A 13,201-nucleotide genomic window follows, 5' to 3' on the forward strand; every position below is an offset into this window, starting at 1 on the left:
CGCTGCACGGCTCTCCCCGCGGTGGCTGGCGTGTGCCCCGGGGCACCCCTGGCTCTGTGTGTCCCTTCTCGGGGTTCTGCATTGGCCTTTTCACTTGGCCGCCTGCTCTGCAAGGACTCAGGCTTGTTCGGTCATGGGGGCCGGGAGGGGCGTCACGGCGAGGCAGGGCACTGGCCTGTCTGTCTTCTCCCGCCCCCCGCAGGTGAGCCCTCTGTCTGGCCTACCTGCAGCCTCTTCCCTGAGCTGAACTGCAGACTGTCGGGTCTACATGATGCCCACACTGGCCACCTGCCCTGCTGGGTCGGGGGTGCCAGAGCAGGCCACGGGCATCAGCAGTGCTCAGGCAGGGCTGTGCAGTAGTCGTGGTTCCTGGACCCTGCAAACCTCTTGCTTTGCTCTCTCTCTCTCTCCGTTTGTCTGTCTCCATCGCCTGTCTGCGGGAAGAGGGGAGGACGCCTGGGTCTCCTTCCCTGGGCTGGTGAGCACTGTGGGGCCAGGCTGCGCTCACTGCCCCAAGTGCCCCGGGGGGGTGCACGTGATTCCCCTCGGCCAGGTCATGACCTGTGTCCTCCCCCAACCCCTGCACTGCGCTGAGCTGTGGTGGCACTGAATTGCGTCCCAGGAGCAGCCACGGCACGCTCACCGCTGTCTCTGGTTCTCTCCCTCTCTCTGCCACGGCCGCAGAGGCTGGCCGAGCAGCAGCGAGCGGAGGAGCGGGAGCGGTTGGCTGAGGTGGAGGCTGCACTGGAGAAGCAGCGGCAGCTGGCTGAGGCCCATGCCCAGGCGAAGGCGCAGGCGGAGCGCGAGGCCCAGGAGCTGCAGCGGCGCATGCAGGAGGAGGTGGCACGCCGGGAGGAGGTGGCAGTGGATGCGCAGCAGCAGAAGCGCAGCATCCAGGAGGAGCTGCAGCAGCTGCGGCAGAGCTCAGAGGCGGAGATCCAGGCGAAGGCCCGGCAGGTGGAGGCAGCCGAGCGCAGCCGGCTGCGCATCGAGGAGGAGATCCGAGTGGTGCGCCTGCAGCTGGAGACCACGGAGCGCCAGCGCGGCGGGGCGGAGGGAGAGCTGCAGGCGCTGCGGGCACGGGCGGAGGAGGCTGAGGCACAGAAGCGGCAGGCCCAGGAGGAAGCGGAGCGCCTGCGGCGACAGGTACAAGAGGAAACCCAGCGCAAGCGGCAGGCTGAGGCTGAGCTGGGCCTGCGCGTGAAGGCCGAGGCCGAGGCGGCAAGGGAGAAGCAGCGGGCCCTGCAGGCACTAGAGGAGCTACGGCTGCAGGCTGAGGAGGCGGAGCGGCGCCTGCGGCAGGCGGAGGCAGAGCGGGCGCGCCAGGTGCAGGTGGCGCTGGAGACAGCACAGCGCAGCGCCCAGGCCGAGCTGCAGAGCAAGCATGCCTCATTTGCTGAGAAGACAGCGCAGCTGGAGCGCACCCTCGAGGAAGAGCACGTGACCGTGGTGCAGTTGCGTGAAGAGGCCACACGCCGGGAGCAGCAGCAGGCGGAGGCCGAGCGTGCCCGCGAAGAGGCCGAGCGTGAGTTGGAGCGCTGGCAGCTGAAGGCCAATGAGGCGCTGCGGCTGCGGTTGCAGGCAGAGGAGGTGGCACAGCAGAAGAGCCTGGCGCAGGCCGAGGCGGAGAAGCAGAAGGAGGCGGCAGAGCGGGAGGCACGGCGGCGCGGCAAGGCGGAGGAGCAGGCTGTACGGCAGCGCGAGCTGGCAGAGCAGGAGCTGGAGAGGCAGCGGCAGCTGGCAGAGGGTACTGCGCAGCAGCGCCTGGCCGCCGAGCAGGAGCTGATCCGGCTGCGCGCCGAGACAGAGCAGGGTGAGCAGCAGCGGCAGCTGCTGGAGGAGGAGCTGGCGCGGCTGCAGAGCGAGGCGGCCGCAGCCACGCAGAAGCGTCAGGAGCTGGAGGCCGAGCTGGCCAAGGTGAGGGCTGAGATGGAGGTGCTGCTAGCCAGCAAGGCGCGGGCCGAGGAGGAGTCGCGCTCCAGCAGTGAGAAGTCCAAGCAGAGGCTGGAAGCCGAGGCCGGGCGCTTCCGCGAGCTGGCAGAGGAGGCTGCCCGCCTGCGCGCGCTGGCAGAGGAGGCCAAGCGGCAGCGGCAGCTGGCAGAGGAGGATGCGGCGCGGCAGCGGGCAGAGGCTGAGCGGGTGCTGTCCGAGAAGTTGGCTGCCATCAGCGAGGCCACGCGGCTCAAGACGGAGGCGGAGATTGCACTTAAGGAGAAAGAAGCCGAGAACGAGCGCCTGCGGCGGCTGGCGGAAGACGAGGCCTTCCAGCGGCGGAGGCTGGAGGAGCAGGCAGCCCAGCACAAGGCCGACATCGAGGAGCGGCTGGCGCAGCTGCGCAAGGCGTCCGAGAGCGAGCTGGAGCGGCAGAAGGGGCTGGTGGAGGATACCCTGCGACAGCGGCGGCAGGTGGAGGAGGAGATCCTGGCCCTTAAGGCGAGCTTCGAGAAGGCGGCCGCCGGCAAGGCGGAGCTGGAGTTGGAGCTGGGGCGCATCCGCGGCAACGCAGAGGACACGCTGCGAAGCAAGGAGCAGGCAGAGCAGGAGGCAGCGCGGCAGCGGCAGCTGGCTGCAGAGGAGGAGCGGCGGCGCCGGGAGGCTGAGGAGCGTGTGCAGAAGAGTCTGGCAGCTGAGGAGGAGGCTGCACGGCAGCGGAAGGCCGCGCTGGAGGAGGTGGAGCGGCTCAAGGCCAAGGTGGAGGAGGCGCGGCGCCTGCGCGAGCGCGCGGAGCACGAGTCTGTGCGGCAGCTGCAGCTGGCGCAGGAGGCTGCCCAGAAGCGGCTGCAGGCGGAGGAGAAGGCGCACGCCTTTGCGGTGCAGCAGAAGGAGCAGGAGCTGCAGCAGACCCTCCAGCAGGAGCAGAGCGTGCTGGAGAAGCTCCGCAGCGAGGCCGAAGCTGCCCGGCGCGCAGCTGAGGAGGCGGAGGAGGCACGCGAGCGGGCCGAGCGCGAGGCAGCGCAGTCCCGGCAGCGCGTGGAGGAGGCGGAGCGGCTGAAGCAGGCAGCGGAGGAGCAGGCGCAGGCCCAGGCCCAGGCGCAGGCCGCTGCAGAGAAGCTGCGCAAGGAAGCTGAGCAGGAGGCGGCGCGGCGGGCACAGGCGGAGCAGGCGGCCCTGCGGCAGAAGCAGGCGGCCGACGCGGAGATGGAGAAGCACAAGAAGTTCGCGGAGCAGACACTGCGGCAGAAGGCCCAGGTGGAGCAGGAGCTGACGGCACTGCGGTTGCAGCTGGAGGAGACCGACCACCAGAAGAGCATCCTGGACCAGGAGCTGCAGCGGCTGAAGGCGGAGGTGACGGAGGCCGCCCGCCAGCGCAGCCAGGTAGAGGAGGAGCTGTTCTCCGTGCGTGTCCAGATGGAGGAGCTCGGCAAGCTCAAGGCACGCATCGAGGCGGAGAACCGCGCCCTTATACTGCGCGACAAGGACAACACACAGCGCCTCCTGCAGGAGGAGGCCGAGAAGATGAAGCAGGTGGCGGAGGAGGCCGCACGACTGAGTGTGGCGGCTCAGGAGGCGGCACGGCTGCGGCAGCTGGCGGAGGAGGACCTGGCTCAGCAGCGGGCCCTGGCAGAGAAGATGCTCAAGGAGAAGATGCAGGCAGTACAGGAGGCCACGCGGCTCAAGGCTGAGGCGGAGCTGCTGCAGCAGCAGAAGGAGCTGGCCCAGGAGCAGGCCCGCCGGCTGCAGGAGGACAAGGAGCAGATGGCTCAGCAACTGGCACAGGAGACGCAAGGCTTCCAGCGGACCCTGGAGACTGAGCGGCAACGGCAGCTGGAAATGAGCGCGGAGGCGGAGCGGCTCAGGCTGCGCGTGGCCGAGATGAGCCGGGCTCAGGCTCGCGCGGAGGAGGACGCCCAGCGCTTCCGAAAGCAGGCAGAGGAGATCGGCGCAAAGTTGCACCGCACAGAGCTCGCCACGCAGGAGAAGGTGACGCTGGTGCAGACACTGGAGACCCAGCGGCAGCAGAGCGACCGGGATGCCGATCGCCTGAGGGAGGCCATTGCGGAGCTCGAGCGTGAGAAGGACAAGCTCAAGAAGGAGGCTGAGCTGTTGCAGCTCAAGTCTGAGGAGGTATCTTGCGGCGGAGGGCCGGGACCTGGGGTGGGGTCTGCTCTGGGGAGGGTGCGCCCGGCCGGGTCCCTGACTGCCCCCTACCCCCTTGACAGATGCAGACGGTGCAGCAGGAGCAACTGCTGCAGGAGACTCAGGCCTTGCAGCAGAGCTTTCTCTCCGAGAAGGACAGCCTGCTGCAGCGGGAGCGCTTCATCGAGGAGGAGAAGGCCAAGCTGGAGCGGCTCTTCCAGGACGAGGTGGCCAAGGCACAGAAGTTGCGGGAGGAGCAGCAGCGACAGCAGCAGCAGATGCAGCAGGAGAAGCAGCAGCTGCTGGCCAGCATGGAGGAGGCGCGGCGGCGGCAGCACGAGGCTGAGGAGGGCGTGAGGCGCAAGCAGGAGGAGCTGCAGCTCCTGGAGCAGCAGCGGCAGCAGCAGGAGCAGCTGCTGGCGGAGGAGAACCGCCGGCTGCGTGAGCGGCTGGAGCACCTGGAGGAGGAGCATCGGGCCGCACTGGCCCACTCTGAGGAGATCACCGCTGCTCAGGCGGCAGCCACCAGAGCCCTGCCCAATGGCCAGGACGCGGCCGACGGCCCAGCTGCAGAGCCAGAGCATGCTTTCGAGGGCCTGCGGCAGAAGGTGCCGGCCCAGCAGCTGCAGGAGGCGGGCATCCTGAGCACAGAGGAGCTGCAGCGGCTGGCGCAGGGCCACACCACGGTGGCCGAGCTCACACAGCGGGAGGACGTGCGCCGCTACCTGCAGGGCCACAGCAGCATCGCCGGGCTGCTACTGAAGCCTGCCAATGAGAAGCTGACCATCTATGCCGCCCTAAGGAGGCAGCTGCTGAGCCCGGGCACTGCTCTCATCCTGCTTGAGGCTCAGGCAGCGTCAGGCTTCCTCCTGGACCCAGTGCGGAACAGGCAGCTGACCGTCACTGAAGCCGTGAAGGAGGGCGTCGTGGGCCCTGAGCTGCACCACAAGCTGCTGTCGGCAGAGCGCGCAGTCACCGGCTACAAGGACCCGTACACCGGGGAGAAGATCTCCCTCTTCCAGGCCATGAAGAAGGACCTCATTGTGCGCGAGCACGGCATCCGCCTGCTGGAGGCCCAGATCGCCACGGGCGGCGTCATCGACCCCGTGCACAGCCACCGCGTGCCCGTGGACGTGGCCTACCAGCGCGGCTACTTCGATGAGGAGATGAACCGCGTCCTGCAGGACCCCAGCGATGACACCAAGGGCTTCTTCGACCCCAACACTCATGAGAACCTCACTTACCTGCAGCTGCTGGAACGCTGCGTGGAGGACCCTGAGACAGGCCTGCGGCTGCTGCCGCTCACAGATCAGGCTGCCAAGGGTGGTGAGCTGGTCTACACTGACTCGGAGGCCCGGGATGTGTTTGAGAAGGCCACTGTGTCAGCGCCATTTGGCAAGTTCCAGGGCAAAACAGTGACCATCTGGGAGCTCATCAACTCCGAGTACTTCACGGCCGAGCAGCGGCGGGACCTCCTGCGGCAGTTTCGCACGGGCAAGGTCACTGTGGAGAAGATCATCAAGATCGTCATCACCGTCATCGAGGAGCACGAGCAGAAGGGCCAGCTATGCTTCCAGGGCCTGCGCGCCCTGGTCCCTGCTGCCGAGCTGCTTGAGAGCGGCATCATCGACTGGGACCTCTTCCGCCAGCTGCAGCTGGGCGAGCGATCTGTGCAGGAGGTGGCTGAGGTGGAAGGCGTGCGGCGGGCCCTGCGGGGCTCTGGTGTCATTGCAGGCGTATGGCTGGAGGAAGCGAGGCAGAAACTAAGCATTTATGAGGCTCTGAAGAAAGAGCTGCTGCAGCCGGAGGCGGCCGTGGCCCTGCTCGAGGCCCAGGCTGGCACCGGGCACGTCATCGACCCTGCCACCAGTGCACGGCTGACTGTGGATGAGGCAGTGCGCGCTGGCCTGGTGGGCCCTGAGCTGCATGAGAAGCTGCTGTCAGCTGAGAAAGCTGTGACTGGCTACAAAGACCCCTACTCGGGGCAGAGTGTGTCCCTGTTCCAGGCCCTGAAGAAGGGCCTCATTCCCAGGGAGCAGGGCCTGCGTCTACTGGATGCCCAGCTGTCCACAGGAGGCACCGTGGACCCCAGCAAGAGCCACCGTCTGCCCCTGGATGTTGCCTGTGCCCGCGGGTACCTGGATGAGGAAACCAGCACCGCCCTCTCAGCGCCCAGAGATGACGCCAAGACCTACTACGACCCCCGTACTTGGGAGCCGGCCACCTACAGCCAGCTCCAGCAACAGTGCCGCCCTGACCCACTGACAGGACTGAGTCTGCTGCCGCTCTCGGAGGAGGCAGCCCGGGCCCGGCAGCAGGAGCTCTACTCTGAGGTCCAGGCCCGCGAGGCCTTCCAGAAGGCCACTGTTGAGGTCCCTGTGGGCAGCTTTCAGGGCCGGGCAGTGACCATCTGGGAGCTCATCAACTCAGAGTACTTCACGGCCGAGCAGAGACAGGAGCTGCTACGGCAGTTCCGCACGGGCAAGGTCACCGTGGAGAAGATCATCAAGATCGTCATCACCATTGTGGAGGAGGTGGAGATCACGCGGCGTGAGAGGCTCTCCTTCAGCGGTCTCCGTGCCCCAGTGCCAGCCAGCGAGCTCCTGGCCGCCGGCATCCTCAGCAGCTCCCAGTTTGAGCAACTCAAGGACGGCAAGACATCAGTCAAGGACCTGTCAGAGCTGAGCTCACTGCAGACCCTCCTCCAGGGCAGCGGTTGTCTGGCTGGCATCTACCTGGAGGAGTCCAAGGAAAAGGTGACCATCTACGAGGCCATGCGACGGGGACTGCTCAGGCCCAGCACTGCCATCCTCCTGCTTGAGGCGCAGGCGGCCACAGGCTTCCTGGTGGACCCTGTGAGGAACCAGCGCCTGTACGTCCACGAGGCTGTGAAGGCTGGTGTCGTGGGCCCAGAGCTACATGAGAAGCTGCTGTCAGCCGAGAAGGCTGTGACCGGGTACAAAGACCCCTACTCGGGCAGCACCATCTCCCTCTTCCAGGCCATGAAGAAGGGCCTGGTCGTCAGAGAGCATGGCATCCGCCTGCTGGAGGCCCAGATCGCCACAGGCGGCATCATTGACCCCGTGCACAGCCACCGCGTGCCTGTGGACGTGGCCTACCAGCGCGGCTACTTCGACGAGGAGATGAACCACGTGCTGGAGAACCCCAGCGACGACACCAAGGGCTTCTTCGACCCCAACACGCACGAGAATCTCACGTACAGGCAGCTGCTGGAGCGCTGTGTGGAGGACCCCGAGACGGGCCTGCGGCTTCTACCACTGAAAGGGCCAGAGAAGGCAGAGGTGGTGGAGACCACGCGGGTGTACACCGAGGAGGAGACGCGTAGGGCCTTCGAGGAGACACAGATCGATATCCCCGGGGGTGGCAGCCATGGGGGCTCCACCATGTCCCTGTGGGAGGTGATGCAGTCTGACCTGATACCCGAGGAGCAGCGGGCCCAGCTGATGGCCGACTTCCAGGCCGGCCGTGTGACCAAGGAGCGCATGATCATCATCATCATTGAGATCATTGAGAAGACCGAGATCGTGCGCCAGCAGAACCTAGCGTCCTACGACTACGTGCGCCGCCGCCTCACGGCCGAGGACCTGTACGAGGCCCGGGTCATCTCGCGCGAGTCCTACAGCCTGCTCCGGGAGGGCACCAGGAGCCTCCGCGAGGTGCTGGAGGCCGAGTCTGCCTGGCGTTACCTCTACGGCACGGGCTGTGTAGCTGGCGTCTACCTGCCTGGCTCTAGGCAGACCCTCCCCATCTACCAGGCCCTCAAGAAGGGGCTGCTGAGCGCTGAGGTGGCCCGCCTGCTGCTGGAGGCGCAGGCGGCCACGGGCTTCCTGCTGGACCCGGTGAAGGGCGAGCGGCTGACTGTGGATGAAGCTGTGCGGAAGGGCCTGGTGGGCCCCGAGCTGCATGACCGGCTGCTGTCAGCCGAGCGGGCTGTGACCGGCTACCGCGACCCCTACACGGAGCAGACCATCTCGCTCTTCCAGGCCATGAAGAAGGACCTTATCCCTGCTGAGGAGGCCCTGCGGCTGCTGGACGCTCAGCTGGCCACAGGCGGCATCGTGGACCCACGCCTGGGCTTCCACCTCCCGCTGGAGGTAGCCTACCAGCGTGGCTACCTCAACAAGGACACACACGACCAGCTGTCGGAGCCCAGTGAGGTGCGCAGCTACGTGGACCCCTCCACGGACGAGCGCCTCAGCTACACACAGCTGCTCCGGCGCTGCCGCCGTGATGAAACCAGCGGCCTGTTCCTCCTGCCACTCTCGGAGGCCCGCAAGCTGACCTTCCGTGGCCTGCGCAAGCAGATCACGGTGGAGGAGCTGGTGCGCTCGCATGTCATGGATGAGGCCACTGCGCAGCGGCTGCAGGAGGGCCTGACCTCCATCGAGGAGGTCTCCAAGAATCTGCAGAAGTTCCTCGAGGGAACCAGCAGCATTGCTGGTGTCCTTGTCGACGCCACCAAGGAGCGGCTGTCGGTGTACCAGGCCATGAAGAAGGGCATCATCCGGCCCGGCACAGCCTTCGAGCTCCTGGAGGCCCAGGCGGCCACTGGCTACGTCATCGACCCCATTAAGGGGCTCAAGCTGACCGTGGAGGAGGCTGTGCGCATGGGCATTGTGGGCCCTGAGTTCAAGGACAAGCTGCTGTCGGCTGAGCGCGCCGTCACCGGCTACAAGGACCCCTACTCCGGGAAGCTCATCTCCCTCTTCCAGGCCATGAAGAAAGGCCTCATCCTCAAGGACCACGGCATCCGCCTGCTGGAGGCCCAGATCGCCACAGGCGGCATCATCGACCCCGAGGAGAGCCACCGCCTACCCGTGGACGTGGCCTACCAGCGCGGCCTCTTCGATGAAGAGATGAATGAGATCCTCACCGACCCCTCGGACGACACCAAGGGCTTCTTCGACCCCAACACGGAGGAGAACCTCACTTACCTGCAGCTGATGGAGCGCTGTGTCACTGACCCCCAGACGGGGCTGCGGCTCCTGCCCCTGAAAGAGAAGAAGAGGGAGCGGAAGACGTCCTCCAAGTCCTCAGTGCGTAAGCGGCGCGTGGTCATCGTGGACCCCGAGACGGGTAAGGAGATGTCCGTGTACGAGGCCTACCGCAAGGGCCTCATCGACCACCAGACCTACCTGGAGCTGTCGGAGCAGGAGTGTGAGTGGGAGGAGATCACCATCTCATCCTCGGACGGTGTGGTCAAATCCATGATCATCGACCGCCGCTCGGGCCGCCAGTATGACATCGATGAGGCCATCGCCAAGAGCCTCATCGACCGCTCGGCGCTGGACCAGTACCGCGCCGGCACACTGTCCATCACCGAGTTTGCTGACATGCTCTCGGGCAACGCCAGCGGTTTCCGCTCACGCTCATCCTCCGTGGGGTCATCGTCCTCCTACCCCATCAGCCCGGCTGTCTCCAGGACCCAGCTGGCCTCCTGGTCCGACCCCACAGAGGAGACAGGCCCTGTGGCCGGCATCCTGGACACCGAGACCCTGGAGAAGGTGTCCATCACAGAGGCCATGCACCGCAACCTGGTGGACAACATCACGGGCCAGCGGCTGCTGGAGGCGCAGGCCTGCACCGGGGGCATCATTGACCCCAACACTGGCGAACGCTTCCCCGTCACCGATGCTGTCAACAAGGGCCTGGTGGACAAGATCATGGTGGACCGCATCAACCTGGCCCAGAAGGCCTTCTGCGGCTTCGAGGACCCACGCACCAAGACCAAGATGTCGGCCGCCCAGGCCCTGAAGAAGGGCTGGCTCTACTACGAGGCGGGGCAGCGCTTCCTGGAGGTGCAGTATCTGACGGGCGGCCTTATTGAGCCCGACACGCCAGGCCGCGTGCCCCTGGACGAGGCCCTGCAGCGCGGCACAGTGGATGCCCGCACTGCCCAGAAGCTGCGTGATGTCAGTGCATACTCCAAGTACCTCACCTGCCCCAAGACCAAGCTCAAGATCTCCTACAAGGACGCACTGGACCGCAGCATGGTGGAGGAGGGCACGGGGCTGCGGCTGCTGGAGGCCGCCGCCCAGTCCAGCAAGGGCTACTACAGCCCCTACAGCGTCAGCGGCTCCGGCTCCACCACCGGCTCGCGCTCTGGCTCGCGCACCGGCTCCCGGGCTGGCTCCCGTCGCGGCAGCTTCGATGCCACGGGCTCAGGCTTCTCCATGACCTTCTCCTCCTCGTCCTACTCCTCCTCAGGCTATGGCCGCCGCTACGCCTCGGGGCCCACGTCCTCCCTGGGGGGCCCTGAGTCCGCGGCAGCCTGATCCCTCCTGCTCCCTGCCTCCCGCTCTGCATGTGGCCTCCCGCCCAGGCGCTGGGGTCTCTTTAACATTGAAAGGTGTCTTCCTCCCAAGCGGTGCCTCAAGTTTAACCAAAAAGACTAGACTAACGTATTAATATATATCTGCTGTCCAGACAGCCTGTCTCCCGGGGACGGGGCCAGTCCAGCCCCACTGACCACTCCACCCCCCGGGTCTCCCTGCTCCTCTTTACCTGCCACTCACCACAGCCAGGTGCCTTGGAAGGTCCAGAGGTGGGCCCCCCGACTCAGCCCTCTCATCTCCCCAGGGGGTTCCGTCTGGGCGAGCTTCCCCCAGCCCTGTAGACCAGCCCCACCCAACCCCCAGCCCAACCTGCCTGGGCAGCGGACGCAGCCCCTAGCAGCAGGGCCGTTGGGACCAGCACCTCTATGTCTCCAGGACTGACCCGCTCGCTCTGCGCGGGCGGCAGCGAGTCCTGGTCACCCTCCTCTCCTCGGCTGCTCAGGAAGCCCCTTCCCCACGGGAGGGTGAGGTTCCCAAGCAGACCCAGCCGGCCCAGGCCAGGCCCCTCAGACCCCAGGCCTCTGGCTTCAGCCTTCCAGCCTCAGCTCCCTAGTAAGTGCCTTCTGTGTCCCCCTTCGCACCCCAGGCCCCAAGGACCCAGACCTGGGGTGGGAGACAGACCCTCCTGGTGAAAGGCTTGCCACTGCCCAGCTCTCAGGCATGCCAGCCAGGTACAGCGGGTCCCCCATAGGTTTCTGCCCACTGTGGGCCCAGCGCCCCCCAAGGCCTGTGGGACACCCCTCCCCCGGGTGCTGACTGCCTGCCTCTCCCAGGGAGCCTCAGCCCCCGAGTGGGCCCGGGACGCGGCCAAGGCGGTCCGTGCCAACCAGGCCGCCCCGCCGGTGCCACCCGCTCCTACTCCATCACCCCGGGCCCTGGTGGCTCCACCCCTGCCTCCACCCTCTGACTGAGCTTTGCATGTTCCACTAACCCAGGGAGGTGGCAGGTGGAGGCTCTCAGCTTCGGCTGCATCTGAGGGCAGAACACTAACCTGACCATGGCGGGCCTGCCGCGCTCGCCCCAATAAAAGCAATTCCAACCACCCTGTGGTCCTGTGTCCTTTCTTGTCCAGAGCTCAGTGGCATGTAGGGTAAGGATGCTGCAGCCCCAGGCTCTGAGCTTGGCCTGGGTGAAGACACTGGCTGGAGGCCATGCACTCAGAGAGCGCCCAGGCTGAGGGACCCAGAGCACAGAGGAGGTAAGGCCCGGCCAGCAGGGGTCTGCCTGTGCAGCACCCAGGCTGGATCTGTGACGGGCACTTAGACCTGAGGTGAGGTCCTTCAATCATTCACTGACTGTGCCCTCTGGGTATGTGGTCCAGTTTGGCCAAGGGTAGCCGTCCAGAGCAGAGAAGGCAATGGCAACCCACTCCCGTACTCTTGCCTGGAGAATCCCAGGGATGGGGGAGCCTGGTGGGCTGCCGTCTGTGGGACTGCACAGAGCTGGACATGACTGAAGCAAATTAGCAGCAGCAGCAGCCATCCAGAGAAGGGGGCAGTCGTGAGCACAGGTGGCGGTCGGTTGGCAGAGCGTCAGCATCTCCGCCATGACCTCCCCTCCATGCCCCTGCTCATCATGTTCAGTTGATTCCAGCTTCTCCAGGATTCGTTCTGGGAGAACTTTAAAGAGGAGGGTGAATGGGTCAGCCATAGCCCCGCTGAGGTCCTGCCTGAGCTGTCTCCCTACTCTGCTTGGGGAGGGCCAGTCCCTCATCCCCAGGAGTGATTCCTGGTCCCACGCCTTTGGGCTCTCCTCTCTTGCCCACTTGCAGTTAAAACAGCCTGTCCAGGGCATCAACCCTTCCTCTGCGTGTTTGTCAGGGGTCTCCTGGCCAGGACGGTGCCCACTGGCCCGGCTGGCCTCCCATGACAAACAGCTGTCGTGCTGGGTGGCCGCTGAGGCCGTGAGTTGAGGGAGCCCCAACCCTGCCCCGGACAGCTATGTCTTCCCTCACTGACCAGGACCACGAGGGTCTCACTGACAGGTTGCGGGGACAAGCAGCACGTGCCCCAGCGGGTCCCGGGCCTGTGGGTGGTGGGCCGTCTCAGCCTCCCCTCTTGGGGTCCTTGGCTTGAGGTCCCGCCCACATGCCATCCCACGGGGGTCAGCTGCGCCAGGCCAGCAGCTTCCAGAAGGCCTGGCATCCTGTGGCCCTGGATCCGTGCAGCCCCCCTTGACAGAAGTGGCTCTGAGGTTCGAGGGGATGTTTCAAGGGATCTGGGGGTGACTGAGAGGCAGGGCAGCGAGCTGAAGTGGCCATCCGCCCCTGTTGCTAGCTGGTCTCTGGTTGCTGTCGCCTCTGGGGTCTTCCTGGGAGGCTGCTGTGCACAGTGAGAGGGGCTGGGCCCGGCTGGGTGGGGCACCTCACCAGCCTGCATGGGGCCACCTCAGTGGGAGCCCATAGCCAAGCTGCGCGGGTCAGCCCAGTGTCTGCTCTGCCCGGCGCTCCTAGCAGACATTGGCGTGACCTACCCTCCGTGTCCACCCACACCTTGTCCACTCCTGCTCCCCTCAGGCCAGCCAGTCCATGCCGCCCAGGAGCCACTCTCCGCTCCTCTCGGGGGGGCGGGGGGAATGGGGTGGGGGGAGCACGCAGTGCAGCGCTGAGGCTCCGGCCTGGGCTTTCCTTCGCTGCGGTCAGCCCAACACACCATGCCCGCCATGGTGGGCCAGGCCAGGCTTCCTCCTCCTCCAGTCTAGTCGCAAGGACCCCCTGCAAGACTGTCGTCTAGCGGTAGTGGTGAGCTCGGGGGTATGGGCCCATGTTG

At 66.2% G+C, this 13,201-nt stretch overlaps 1 protein-coding gene across 25 annotated transcripts in view; it reads left to right on the top strand.

Annotated features, from left to right (window-relative positions):
* Positions 1-11,475, top strand: part of PLEC (plectin) — a 53,959-nt gene extending 42,484 nt beyond the window's left edge. For 24 of the 25 annotated variants that reach the window (XM_027973301.3, XM_042253926.2, XM_042253925.1 and 21 more), the window contains 2 exons: positions 685-4,065; positions 4,161-11,475. In XM_027973301.3, the coding sequence (XP_027829102.2) occupies positions 685-4,065; positions 4,161-10,373 (9,594 nt within the window). In that variant the 3' untranslated portion in view covers positions 10,374-11,475. The remainder of the gene's footprint in view (positions 1-684; positions 4,066-4,160) is intronic. The other variant, XM_060419939.1, reaches the window with a different exon arrangement.
* Positions 11,476-13,201: the final 1,726 nt, after the last annotated feature.

The sequence above is a fragment of the Ovis aries genome, chromosome 9, assembly GCF_016772045.2.
Source record: "Ovis aries strain OAR_USU_Benz2616 breed Rambouillet chromosome 9, ARS-UI_Ramb_v3.0, whole genome shotgun sequence".
Lineage (NCBI taxonomy): Eukaryota > Metazoa > Chordata > Mammalia > Artiodactyla > Bovidae > Ovis > Ovis aries.